Source organism: Clinocottus analis, unplaced genomic scaffold, assembly GCF_023055335.1.
Source record: "Clinocottus analis isolate CAN_PGR_092001 unplaced genomic scaffold, fCliAna1.0.p SCAF_19, whole genome shotgun sequence".
Classification (NCBI taxonomy): Eukaryota; Metazoa; Chordata; class Actinopteri; order Perciformes; family Cottidae; genus Clinocottus; species Clinocottus analis.
The window spans coordinates 4453558-4466445 of record NW_027175920.1 but is presented as its reverse complement, the minus strand read 5'-3'; the positions used below and the strand labels follow the sequence as shown (position 1 = coordinate 4466445).

The window sequence follows — 12888 nt, the reverse complement described above, 5'->3', positions numbered from 1 at the left end:
CATCCTGCTGTCTCTCACAGTCGCGTCCTGCACTTGTTAAATCTTCTGACAAGACGTATTATCTTCAAAGTGCAGACCTGCAGATTTGAGATGTCTCGAACACAAAGCATTCCCGCAGAAAAGTCAAGTTTTAGGTGATACAGACATTCGTATTTACACACTCAGGACGACAATCAATGGTAAGAGTCTTTCACCATGGATTCAAATGTTATTCGGAGGTGAGCTGTGATGACCCCTCCCTTCCACTAGGGGCCTGGGTCCCGTTTGCTTTATGTTTTGTCTTTCAGGCTGATGAGCCACGCCTGCGCCCCGTGGCTGCTTTAAAGATGCAACACCGGAAGATGGAAGGATCGCTCCCTTGACTGGCTGGCTGCTCTCCTGTGGCCGACAACTTCTCCTGTGTGTCCAGCGTGTAGGAGAACTACAATGACTGACGTGTAAACATGAAGAGATTGTTGGTTGCAGCCCTAAAGTCAACTTGTAAATAAACAAACTGAAACCTACCACACCCACATTCACGATGTCACCTCATTTGAACGACCGAGTCTCATCGCCTAAACATTTTGTGATGTCCCTGGCTTTTTACCTGGATTGACTTTATTCATATTTTCCTCTTAAAAATAAGCAATTGGATACGCTCGACCAACATCAGACAAAGGCGCTGCTGCATTCATTCAAGGTGATCTCACCTGAGGCCAGGAGGCGTCAAAGCCCATGCGTCCACCTCCAGGCAGGCCTCATTTACATGGATCCGCTGAAACACAATGCGCTCCTCAAATCAAAACTCTTTCAGGTGGAATAACGGAGGACAATGTGTATCTTTGAAAAACAACAGCCATATTTATCAAAAGCTATTTTCATACACGTCTGTCTAACGTGGCATGGTGCTTAATGGGGATGTTTGCTTTGTTCTGACTGATGCATCTCGAACAAAACGCTCAACACTTTTTGTCAGGAAAACTTGGCAGCAAGAGCAACAAAACCCATCGCGTACAATACCCTCACCCAAACGCCTCCATATCACTCAAAGATATATAACACACACATTATAGTCTGTGCAGCTGGCATTTGATTATGAAAAGAATAAAAGCTGCTGTTGTGTATGAGATCAACTGTTGGCCGTGCTGATAAGGCCTCTGAACTGACAGGAGAGAGCTGCTCAGTGTGCCTTTCTCTAAGGGCTCTAATACTGGTAGACATCCATCATATAGCCAAAGCCTCACTCTGGGCAAAGATGGTGCTGCATTTCAGCTTAATAACACCCAGCAGCTGGCAGGGTTGTCAGTCCTCTCCCTGCAGCCGCCTTCTCTTTGCATCAGGAGCAAACATAAGCCTATCTACTCCACAGACGCCATTACAGGATGCATTTTAATGAGCCACCTTTTTTTTTTCTTTCTTTTTTAAAAAAAATGAGAATCTCCCTGGTTTTCTCTCCTGTTCACCTTTTGCCACCTCGGGTAGAATGAGGAGAAGACGATGGCCTGCACGGTGTCACATCTCCACAGTCAAAATGCAATGTGCATGTGTGTTGCAGCAACAATAACTCTTCACGCCCACACACACTCACTGTGACACCCACCCCTCCATCCCCCCCACCCTTCCCGCTTATCGCAGCCACATCCTCCACCTCACCCTGCTCCAGTGCTTTCAGTGCGGCTCACGTGCCGCAGCACACTCCGATGGGTACCACGCTTCACAGGAAAGATTCCCCCCACTCAAGTCCAGAGGGGCACCAGAGTGTGGGGGCGTCTTCCGGCTTCCAGAGGAACGAAAGATGTTGCTCCCTATCAATCTGATGAAGCAGACTACGTCAGGAGAGATATTTGAGCATCCATGAGGTTTGATCATCAGTTTGATTTTAAAATGAACGTCTGATTAAATTCCCTTTTTTTATTTTTGACTCAAGTATTTGCTTCTCAACATATTATGTGACAGTTTTCCATGTTGCCTGTCATTTGTCAGCTGCCATCACAGCCTCCAGGTCTCCCTTAAAAACAAATGAACATGAAATAAGCAAAGTAAAACAACAAAAACTTTAAACATACCAAACAATGGTGGCATAATTGAATGTCCTCCAATGCAATATTAAAATAAAAATGACAAATTGTCTTCCAAGTAAAAAATAAAAAGTAATTTCCTCTTAAATCTGTTAGATATTTTTTAAGTTTGGTTTGTGTGAAAGGAAAGAAACTATCACTGCAATTTCCCTTTTCTAGTAGAAACCCCCACTTAACTCGCGTGCACGTTCTTTGTGCTTCACTGTTTCTCAGAGGAGACGGGGGAGAGCTCAAGTAGCCCACACACTGTGCGCTGTGTGCGGAGGGGTGATGCCTCGGGAGCGCATCACAGGACGACAAAACCCCACTGCAAGACGCAGTGCCAGAATAGAGCCGCTTTGGCACGAGAGCTGCCTTGTCTTGTAAGGAAAACGGGAGGGGAGATCCTCTCAACGAAGCCCCACAAACACACTTCTTATCATGCCGGAATCCTGCTGATCATCTTTCCTGGCTCGCGTACAGAGACATGTAGTGGAGAGGGGGAAGAAGAAGAAGAAGAAGAAGAAGAAGAAGAAGGAGAAGAAGAAGAAGAAGAAGAAGAAGAAGAAGAAGAAAGTGGAACTCCACCAGATCTGGGGATGCATGGACACGGTTATGGGTGATTAACGCCGTTCCTACAGCCACAAAACAAGACTGGATATGCGCACAAAAAGTGGAGATAAGTGAGTTTCGGGGCCCACAGGATGGACACTGCGGAGGTGATCCTCTCTGTGTTGGTGGTTGTGATTATCATCGTGTCGCTGCTGTCCAACGTCCTGGTGCTGATCTGCTTTCTGTACAACCCGGAGATCCGCAAGCAGGTCCCCGGTCTGTTCAACCTCAACCTCACCTTCTGCAACTTGTTGCTGACCGTGTCCAACATGCCGCTCACTTTGGTGGGACTCGTCAGTGAGGCTCAGCCGGGCGGAGACGGCTTCTGCCAGATCGTGGGCTTCCTGGAGACCTTCCTGTCCACCAACTCGATGCTGAGCATGGCCGCGCTGAGCATCGACAGGTGGATCGCCGTGGTGTTCCCCCTGAGGTACCACTCCAAAATGCGCCACAGAGACGCGGCGTTTGTGCTCGGGTACACGTGGGCGCACTCCATGTCCTTCTCCACGGTGGCCACCTGCTTCTCTTGGGTGGGATACCACCGGCTTTACGCGTCCTGCACCCTGGCCAACCCGAGGGCGAGCAGCCGGACCCAGTTTGTTATCTTCACCGTCTTTTTCCACTCCTTCACATTTTTCCTGTCTTTTATAGTGCTGTGTGTCACATACCTCAAAGTGCTTAAAGTGGCGAGGTTTCACTGCAAGCGGATCGACGTGATTACGATGCAAACTTTGGTGTTGCTGGTGGATATACACCCCAGGTGAGCTCTTTTAAGTTATGATGTATATTTGTATCGCTCTGGCATACTCAATATCAATCTGTACTGTAGATTTGAATTGGGGTGGCAGATAAGGGGATGTCCAGAGTGTTCAGTTGAAAGAGAGCATTTAGAAAAAAAGAACAAAGTGTACAAATTAACCCTTAACCCCTCCTCCCCCCTCCCTCTCCAGAGTAGAGTATATGAAGCCATAATTCCTTTTCATATTGATTTTAAAGACTGAAATGTTGCAGTTGAATAATGATGGTTTGCCATTTTTGATGCATGTCCTCAGTATTCAGATCTGATTTATATTGAAATGCTCTAAAAGGCTATATATGTATATATATATATATGTGTATATACATATATATGTATATATGTATATATATGAATGTATTTGTATATATATATATATATATATATATATATGTGTGTGTGTGTGTGTGTGTGTGTGTGTGTGTGTGTGTGTTTTGTATGTGTGTCTCTCTCTCCACCCCTCCTCTTTGTGTGATTACACAATTGCTGTGTATAATGTGCATGCTGGAGTTCTAACTCCTGCTTGTCTCAACTCGCACTCATGACCTCCATTTCATTAAATATTCCTCCAAGCAGTGTGTCATCATGACATCACAGCCTCACACATAAACTGTCGAAATTGTAAATCGTAAAGTGGGGATCCACACTCTGGGTTGCATCAATGCATCCCAGCACGTAAGCCCTGCGCGACATAAAAACCGGAATGCACCCACTAACTGTGGCTGTCGTTTATAATATTTCTAGAGACACTGTGTGGCCTTTCCTCAATGTGTCACTTGTGTTTCCAGCGTTCGCCAGCGTTGCCTGGAGGAGCAGAAGAGGAGACGACAGAGAGCGTCAAGAAAGATCAGCACCTTCATCGGCACCTTCATGCTGTGCTTCGCTCCCTACGTGATCACAAGGTGAGAGAGACCCTTGCAGGCGGGAGAGGGAAACCACGCTGGCACACTGCGGCGTACGCAGCCCTTTTGTTCTGCTGGTATCCCCCAAACCTCCCTCCTCTGCTGCCACCCCTACCCCACCACTTCCTCCTCCTCCTCCTCCTCCTCCTCCTCCTCCTCCTCCTCCCTCTCTGCTTACTCTCCACACTGGCCAGAGTTGGAAGATGAGATTGGCTGACCTTGTGATAAGTAATATGCCTCTGCTCTGCTGTTGCTGCTGCATTAGCACTTTTCTCCTCAAGCTCGTCGGGTGCATCAGTTAGTCAGGTGCAATCCGCAAGCATCGATACCTGGAAAAGAGAAGATGCGACGTGAGGCCAATAGGGTGTGAGACACACAAGTTGATGTGAGAAACTGTATGTAGTATCATGCAAAGGATGTGAGAATAGGAAAACAGCATATATATAATATGAAGAAACTGAAGAGAAACCATCCAAGATACAGGAAGATTATATACGTCTGTAAGACTCCCCAACTACACACACAATTTGCATTTTAATGGCTAACTTCTCTTCTCACTTCTTTCACCTCGCTTCAAAGAGTTTTATAAAGAACAAATAGTCCCCGATTGTTCCAGGGATTATCCACAGTTAGGGACACAATTTTCTGAAGATGTTTCCGGCACCTAAAAAGAAATTGCATTCTCCTCCATTGTGTTTGGGTGGAGGCAGAGATCTTAGAGAAAGGAAGGCACCAAAGCCTGGACACATCAAACCAGATTAGTCTGCATGTCTGGGTTCCAATAAGTCAGCAAGGTATTGATTACATCAAATATATCCATGCCTCAAACAGTGGACAAACAGAAGACAGTGTAATTTCCTGTTACTAATACGATTAATATGTTGATATCTTGCAACACTAACTGTGAAAAAACAAGATCTGTGGAGGACCCGATGAAGACAGAAAGTGAAAATGCAACTTTGACCTCTACACTAACTCTAGTCTAGAATGATGCCAAATACACAAAGTATAAGATATTAACATATTTAACTGCTTTGTATTACCAGGAAATGGACCAATATGTGCAACTTCAGATGTCCATCAAACTACAACTTTAGAAGTTCACTCCAAGTTAAACATATGGTTTCAGGATACTTTATTTTTCTCTTTTCCGGTGGGGACATGCTATTTACTAAGTCTTTACCGGGCTTAAAATTTGTTCTAATATGGAATATTTGTTTTGTAATTTAGGTTAAATCTTTCTGTAATCATTTTCACCAAATGAGAAAAAGATGAAGATGACTGTCAAGTAAGATCTTAATTAATCCAGAGGAATAATCGTGAGTTTTATCTTGCAAAAAGCTTTCATTGAAAATGGAAGAAGCTGGAGTAAATAAAGTTAAGTATTGGGTTTTTGATTTACTTGGACAATGAGCCGTAACAATCTGTTGCGTTGTGAGTAAACTGTCAGTAATAAATGGCTAAAACAGCACTGTACAAGCTTTCATTCTCCAAATTACAATCTGCATTATAACGCCACAAGCTCCTGCACAGCCTCTCCGATGCCCATTTGTTGTCAGGGTCATCATGTGAATAGTAAAAGCCCCGCCGTGCGCCGTGGCAGCTGACTTAACCTGCTGTTTGCTCTGGTGCTGTGGAGTATTTTGGCAAATGCCGAAGATGGCTGCTGGCCCATATACGGCTAGTGCTAATGTGCTGACAGAGCTTGATTGTGGGCAGAGTAATCATACAGAGTGCAAGAGAAGAGGATCAGCCTTTCTTTTTTTTTTCTTCTTTTTTTTTTCTTTTTTTTTTTTTACAATTTATGACACTGTGTGTGGTGAAATGGTTTTATACTTGACAAAAGAAATTTGTGAAGGCACCAATTTGACGTCTTTATGAGTCACTTTGTGATGCAGGCGAAAAGCAAAGCTCCTTATGTAAGCTTTTAAATAAAATATACAGTATTTCAAGCACTTCCACTGCTGGAAGAACTCCCTGTGCTCTCTCCTATATGGGTTTCTGCTTAGCCCTACATAATACTGAATTAAATAACAATCAGAGTTAATTGGCTGGTTTCCAGACACTCGTTACTGCAACGACAGGTCTGTTGTATTCTTCCGGTGGCTCTGCCCTTTCTCTTTTGATCACATTCATGCTGCGGCCTGCAAATGAGAATAGTAAAGCATCACGCTGTAAATCCATACGCATGAGAGAAGGACTTTTACACAGAGAACTTTAACAATAACTTAGAGTCTTTACATAACTGCAGCAGGAAGAAAAAAAAAATTGCTCCCAATAATAGAACAAAAAAAAAAAAGGTTTTGTGCACCAATGTCTTCCAAATATATTTCTATTTCAGCATAACAAGCTCAGGGCATGCACGCCTTTTCAAGCTTGTTGACTTGCCTCCCTCCCCTCCTGCCCTCCCTCTCTCACCACCCTCTCCGTTTGCTTGCCTGCAGGATTGTGGAGTTATTTCCAGCGGTGCCTATCAACCCCCACTGGGGGATTGTCTCCAAGTGCTTGACTTACAGCAAAGCAGCCTGCGACCCCTTCGTGTACTCCCTGCTCCGGCACCAGTACAAGAAGACGTGCACCGACATCATCAACAGGCTGCTGAAGCGTAGCTCCTTGAACGCGTCCGGGCGTGGGCACGAGACCCAAGTACGCAGCATCCCCGCTGCAGAGTGACAGCGGGGCCGAGTGTCGACCCGGCAACTGTCGGGGAAATACGAAAGCTGATTTATCTTCAATGAAGAGGAGAACTAATATTGGTTGTTCCTGTCCACGTCTGCTTGAATTTGGTCCGAGGAGCCGGAAAAATAAATAAAAAAACTATAAAAAAAAAGAAAAGTGACTACAGACAAGGGCAAATCCTTGCGCGGGAATACCACTGTGCTTGCATACTGAGTTCCCAGAACAGCAGATCAGTGCAGTGAGCTTGAGAGGACAATAAGCAACGGCAGATTTCACATCCACCTGGAGAGACAGATGTGCTCACCCAGGAAGAACGACCAGTTCCTATCCTCATTATGGAATCTGTCAGTCTGCTGTAAGATATACTGGTCTCACTTTTACATTACTATAGTCATATTATCTTTAAAAAAAAAAAAGAAAAAAGAAAAGGATAGGAAATGGCTGTGTCTGTTTTTAGTCTGCTCAAAGTGTTTGCAAGTGGCAAATGGTATGTTCATGTGTGTAGCATTGAAAAATAACCAAAAGGTGTCAGTCCCCAAATTGTATAACAGATGAAAACATTTAGCAGACGGTGCTGCTGCACATTTAGGCTCAGGTTCTAATCAGACCTGATGGAGGTGACACACACGCCCCAATTTTAACACACTTAAAGTCCTTTTATTTTTGTAGTTGAATTGCCGTCGTGGTGTGAGGGACAATGCGTCCGTGTCGTTCACGTTCGTCAAAACACTGTCATCATTTTGAAGAAAGAAATAGGCCTTCAAGCCGGCTGCCTTTGCCGTCACGATGACTGACGTGTGGCCCTCAGGTTGTTTGGTCAAGTGGAGCGTGATCGACTGTACTTGGCCGGGTTTGTGCTCACAGAGAGGATTAATCCGTAGAGACCGCGTCATGCTTTCTCACACATTTGGGCAAAATGCTACGGAAGATAAGACGTTTCATTTCCTCGACTTTGCAGAGTGATCACATGGAAACTAACGGCATCATGTGATATATGACAGAAATATAGACTCTGGCTTCTGTTATATTTACAATGTTTTTAGGAAATATGTATGTTTTTTTTAATTAGATGGAAATATATATATATATATATATATATATATATATATATATATATATATATATATATATATATATATATATATATATATATATATATATAAAAGAGGATGGTAATACTCTCCCTCTGAATAGGTAGATATTATCTATATTTATTTAGTGCCAATGCTTGTACAGTGAACTGTTTCCAGGTCTTTTTAAAGCCCAAGAGCCCTCTTGACTGACATCGTGTGATCTGTTGTACCTATTATATTATTTTTGTGTTCTGTATCAGAAGACAGGCAGCTCTGTATCAGAGGGCTTTTGACTGGGCTTCACTTGTTATAGAGGTGATTTGCTGTAGAAGCCGTAGTTTGTCGTTATGTCACGGTGGATACACAATGTGTTTAGATGGATCATTAACAGGGCCAACGGTGAGATACTGTACGTATCACACAGTGCCAATCTGATCAATGATGCCCAGTGAGCCAAGTATTAGTAGCTGCAGTACACTTTTCTGAAAACATAATGGACGATAGATACAAATATTTATGTATTGATGAATTTTTTGCTTTTATTTTGTGTTTACAGATTTAAGGATACGACAATACAGAGAAGAAATGGTTGTCTTGGATATATGATGCATTGCGAAATACTGTATGACAATCCAAGACAGCCGATGCCTTAAATTCTGTAATATATGATGGTTTAGCGTGTTGTCATTCACACTGGAATATGAACATTTTGAACAATATAGATGTATACATAGGGTTAATTATTGCCTTATACACGTCTGTTCATTACCACATAACCATCTAGAATCTGTATTTCTATACCCTGAAATCTGCTTTCCATCGTACTTTTTCGCTGATGTTTTCCACTGATGTAGAAGTTTTTCCTCACATGATGATTATTTGATGAAAAACTAAACATGAAACAATATAGTATGTGGAGAGATTTAGATAAATGACAACGTGAAAAGTATTTTTGTGACTCTTTGATATACGTACACGTAGTTTATGACGACACTGTATTCGTTTGAGTGTTACAGAATGTGCTGCTTCACATGGAAATTAAGCTTGAACTGTTGTTGATGGTCTCAGTGAATTGAGTGTAATATACCTCATTTTGTTTTGGTAACTGAGTTGACTGCCTGAAGTGTTTTGTTATGTATTTCCTAATGTATTAAGCCACTCGAGGCTCGATGCTGCGGCTGCTGCTGCAGATGACAAACAGTTTATGGTGGTGGTGATGATGAGGAAGACTGCTGTGTCCGTCTATACGATGGGAATATTGGGTTTTGATGGTGTGATGGATTTAAAATCTTAAATTGAGATCATTTAGCGTGGTTTCAGTTATGCACCCTGGGTTCTGGTCGAGCTTCAAAATGGATCACTTAAAACAAACTTAAAATAAAAGTAATTCTCTGAGCAACTCAAATGATGCTTTGACAGCACCAATACATTTTTTTACTTGAGTAAAAATAATGAATTACCTGAACTTTACAAAGAAATCTTACAATAAAGGCGAGACTTTTCTCTCTCTCTCTCTCCGTTTCTCAAACTGGCAAATCAGTGTTTTGCCTCAAAATTAATTGCACTGGTTATTTTCACTGTATTGAAGTAATGTGTCACTCAAATACAACCTTGTTTTTTTTCTTCCTTTCTCTTATGTCTTTTTAATAGTTTGAAAAGCAGTGGAGCTATGACACTTTAATAAATAAATAAAATTAAAAAAAAACAGCTTAACCAGAAAACCAGAAAAAGGTTGGTGGAGAGTAGAAGCTGCGATGAATCCGTGCTGCAATCACGTCTTTAAGAAGCAACGGGAAGGGTTTGCCAAGAGTGTGTCAGCTTCTGTGTCCGCAGCAATTCTGACTGTTTCCACCTGCAATCAGACTGAGCCAGAGGGAAGCGTTTTCCTGTTCACACCGCAGCGCAGGTGGTAATGAAACAACATCAGTCGCTGGCTGAGTTGGCCACGTCTGAGATTCTGTGCGCCGCTTCACACCCTAGGAGCTCGTGATTATCTTCAGGTGGGTGGCACGGGCCGCAACGCACGGCTTAATCACGGTCGGCCTCAACCCACTCTGTCAATTGACCCCCCTCTGAGTGAGAAATAAACCACAACTCAAAGTGAAAAGTGGACACCTCGCTCTTTAAAACACAATGTGTTCTCTTCATAGCCCTTTGACGTTGTACCAGGAAATCAAAGGAGGTTCAAAGCTGTGAAAGTCGGAATCTCCAGCACAAGATGCTTTTTCATCTGGAGTCTAAAGTTATACTCCTGCTGATTTTTTAGTACAGTGATGCATTGAAGATGAATGTTCCTCCCAGGTGTGTGAACGTAAAATGACACATTTATCCAGTCATTGGTGAAATAGCGTAGAACAACATCTATTTTGACAGGTACAGAGAAAATGACAAAAACAGGGGATGAAAAGGCCAAAGAATGCATGTTGTGTTTGTTGGATTCCTTTCTGCTGCTAAAATATTAAAAATAAAAGACTTGATTGAAGACTATGAATGCTGATTTGTGTCGTTCAAACTCCAAAAAAAACCCCAACAGACGGCTTTTCCCTCCACACATGAATGACATGTTGGTGAATTGTGATGGAGGATCCAGCCTGACTCTGTGCTTTAATGATCAGTAAACAAAAAGCATGTGGTGCTCATTATCCCACATGTACTCTTGTTTCTCTCCCATATGTCACCAAATGCTTTCTGTGCACGCTCAGATATGACATATGGGGGGGGGGGGGGGATGCTGCGCCACAATGTCACCAAGTAGATTTATTTGTTTGGTTTTGCTTTAGTTTCACAATCTAAATGATGTTTTTGCAGAATGTGGCAGCGTACCACAATCCTCTGTGCAGCAGATGTAAGAGAAAGAGAAGCTTCTCGCTGGTTCTTCTGCTGTGTCTGTGCTTTCTTTCTCCAGACCCGATTGGGGATTCATCAGTGATATTGGATACACCAGGGCCCGGTGTGCCCCCACGCATAAACGCTTAAACAGCAGAAGTCATTTGTGAATAGATCTCCTCTCACCACATATTAGTGTTCTGTCTTATGGTGCATGTTATGTGTTTCTGCAGCACTACCTCCACTCTCTACATGACTGGATCTACAGAGTCCTCCTCGCCATTCATTTGACATGTATTCATTTACTTTTCGGTTAATAAAGCCCTTCATTTGTTAGGTACACCATTGTGTCTCCCCATTTTCGTAACAGTTTTAGAGCGCGGCTGTGATAAGGCAGTGCAGTTAGTACTTAGTGAGGCGGGATGCAGTAGATACTGAAAGTAAAAACAAAAGGGATGCGATTTAGAAAAAGGGAATCAATTCAAATTTGCCGTGAAAAAAAAAGGGTTTATGGGTGTTTCTCAACATCAGAAAAATTGCACCTGTGAGCAGGCAGAGAGCTAATCAGTACAGAGTCCAAACAGCTGCGTGAGTGTGCGGCCAAGGCTTTTAATACATCTGGATAAATATCAGGATTATGGTTTTCTATATTCAGTTGCCATGTGTCATGCACCTGTCAGGTGTATTCATCAGCTGTGAAGGGAGCCTTCTAATTTGATGGTATTTCACCAAGACATTTCCATGTGTAATACGTGATTATGCTATGAAGACAGCGATATTTCGTTTTCCAACTCAATATTACCAAGATGACCTCTCATGCTGCTGCACTAAATCCGGCGCGTCCAGCTGTGCGTGGTGACATCGGGTGGAGTCGGTTTGCTCGTTACCGAAAGCGTTTAACAGTGAAGTCTCTCGTGTTAGTCACTCAGGCTGTGCACACACTGCTGATGTGTCTGCGTGACACCAGCAGTAACAGAGAGACGCACGCTTTTTGTCTCCATTAATGAGGATTTGTTGAGGAGTTTCATCCACCATTTGACAGGTGACGGAGTAAGCAAATATTTTAAACAAAACAAGTGTCTCGTTAACTATTTGCATGGACCTCTTCTCAACCTTGTGCACACATATTAAAGGATAATTCTGTTTATTACTCCATGGGTCTCATCATGATTCTCGTGATATCACACGAGCATTACAGGGTCACATTTCCCACGCACAAAAAAATGAATTTGTTTTTGACTTTGTCTTGACTGGTTTTGGCCAGAGTTTGATTGACAGATGGTTTATCCAATCACCTGCAGAGTATTTATTGAAATCGCTAGCCCTTTTCCAAAAAGTCCCTAATGATGGCTTCATGTAAACAAACCATCGATCTGGTGAGTCAAATTGCTTATTTTTAGCACGTCCCTGGATATCTTAGCAACAATTGGGTGGATTGCGATGCAATTTTCTCCTTTTGACATCCATGGTCCCGGTTAATGGTCTTTCAACGTTGCATCTAGCGCCACCATAAAGTCAACATCAGTGATGTTGAGGGAAATGAATATTAGATGGACTGCTGTGAAACGATTTTTGCTCCATTGGTCAATGCTGGGGAGAAAAATCTAACATACTATTACTCGCACGTGTGTAAACCTCGATAACTTTTCAACTGTAATCCTTCCCTCGCTGATCTGGTTGTCGTCTTTGATGTCCATCGAGCCAGCAGAGGCTCTAATCTGTCTCTGAGGCTTCAGAGCCGAGCGGAGGGGCGAGAGATTAAGAGCTGGTTTACCAACGCTGCATGGCGACTCGCTGTGATGTCCAGGCCGGCACTCTCGACACTTCAAAGGCTGGACCAACTTCTGAAGAAGCGTTGGCCTTTCAACCGCTGGCAAGGTCGGCTGGTGCCTGTGTCTTCCCACACATCTGCACAGTATCACAGCTGCAGGCCACAGCGGCTACACTGCACACTGTACACCCTC

At 43.2% G+C, this 12888-nt stretch overlaps 1 protein-coding gene across 1 annotated transcript; it reads left to right on the top strand.

The window, feature by feature from the left end:
• Window positions 1–2609: 2609 nt before the first annotated feature.
• LOC137789811 (G-protein coupled receptor 26-like) lies at window positions 2610–7019 on the top strand. Its single transcript, XM_068583614.1, has 3 exons — window positions 2610–3408; window positions 4233–4346; window positions 6791–7019. The coding sequence occupies exons 1-3, from the start codon at window positions 2741–2743 to the stop codon at window positions 7017–7019; spliced, it is 1011 nt and encodes a 336-aa protein (XP_068439715.1). The 5' UTR covers window positions 2610–2740.
• The last annotated feature ends 5869 nt before the right edge of the window (window positions 7020–12888 follow it).

Excerpts from the sequence above, each read along its gene's own strand:
- LOC137789811 (XM_068583614.1), top strand. The coding sequence starts at position 2,741 with ATGGACACTGCGGAGGTGATCCTCTCTGTGTTGGTGGTTGTGATTATC. Across the intron at positions 3,409-4,232 it reads CTGGTGGATATACACCCCAG|CGTTCGCCAGCGTTGCCTGG; the intron begins GTGAGCTCTTTT and ends TTGTGTTTCCAG. Across the intron at positions 4,347-6,790 it reads GCTCCCTACGTGATCACAAG|GATTGTGGAGTTATTTCCAG; the intron begins GTGAGAGAGACC and ends GCTTGCCTGCAG.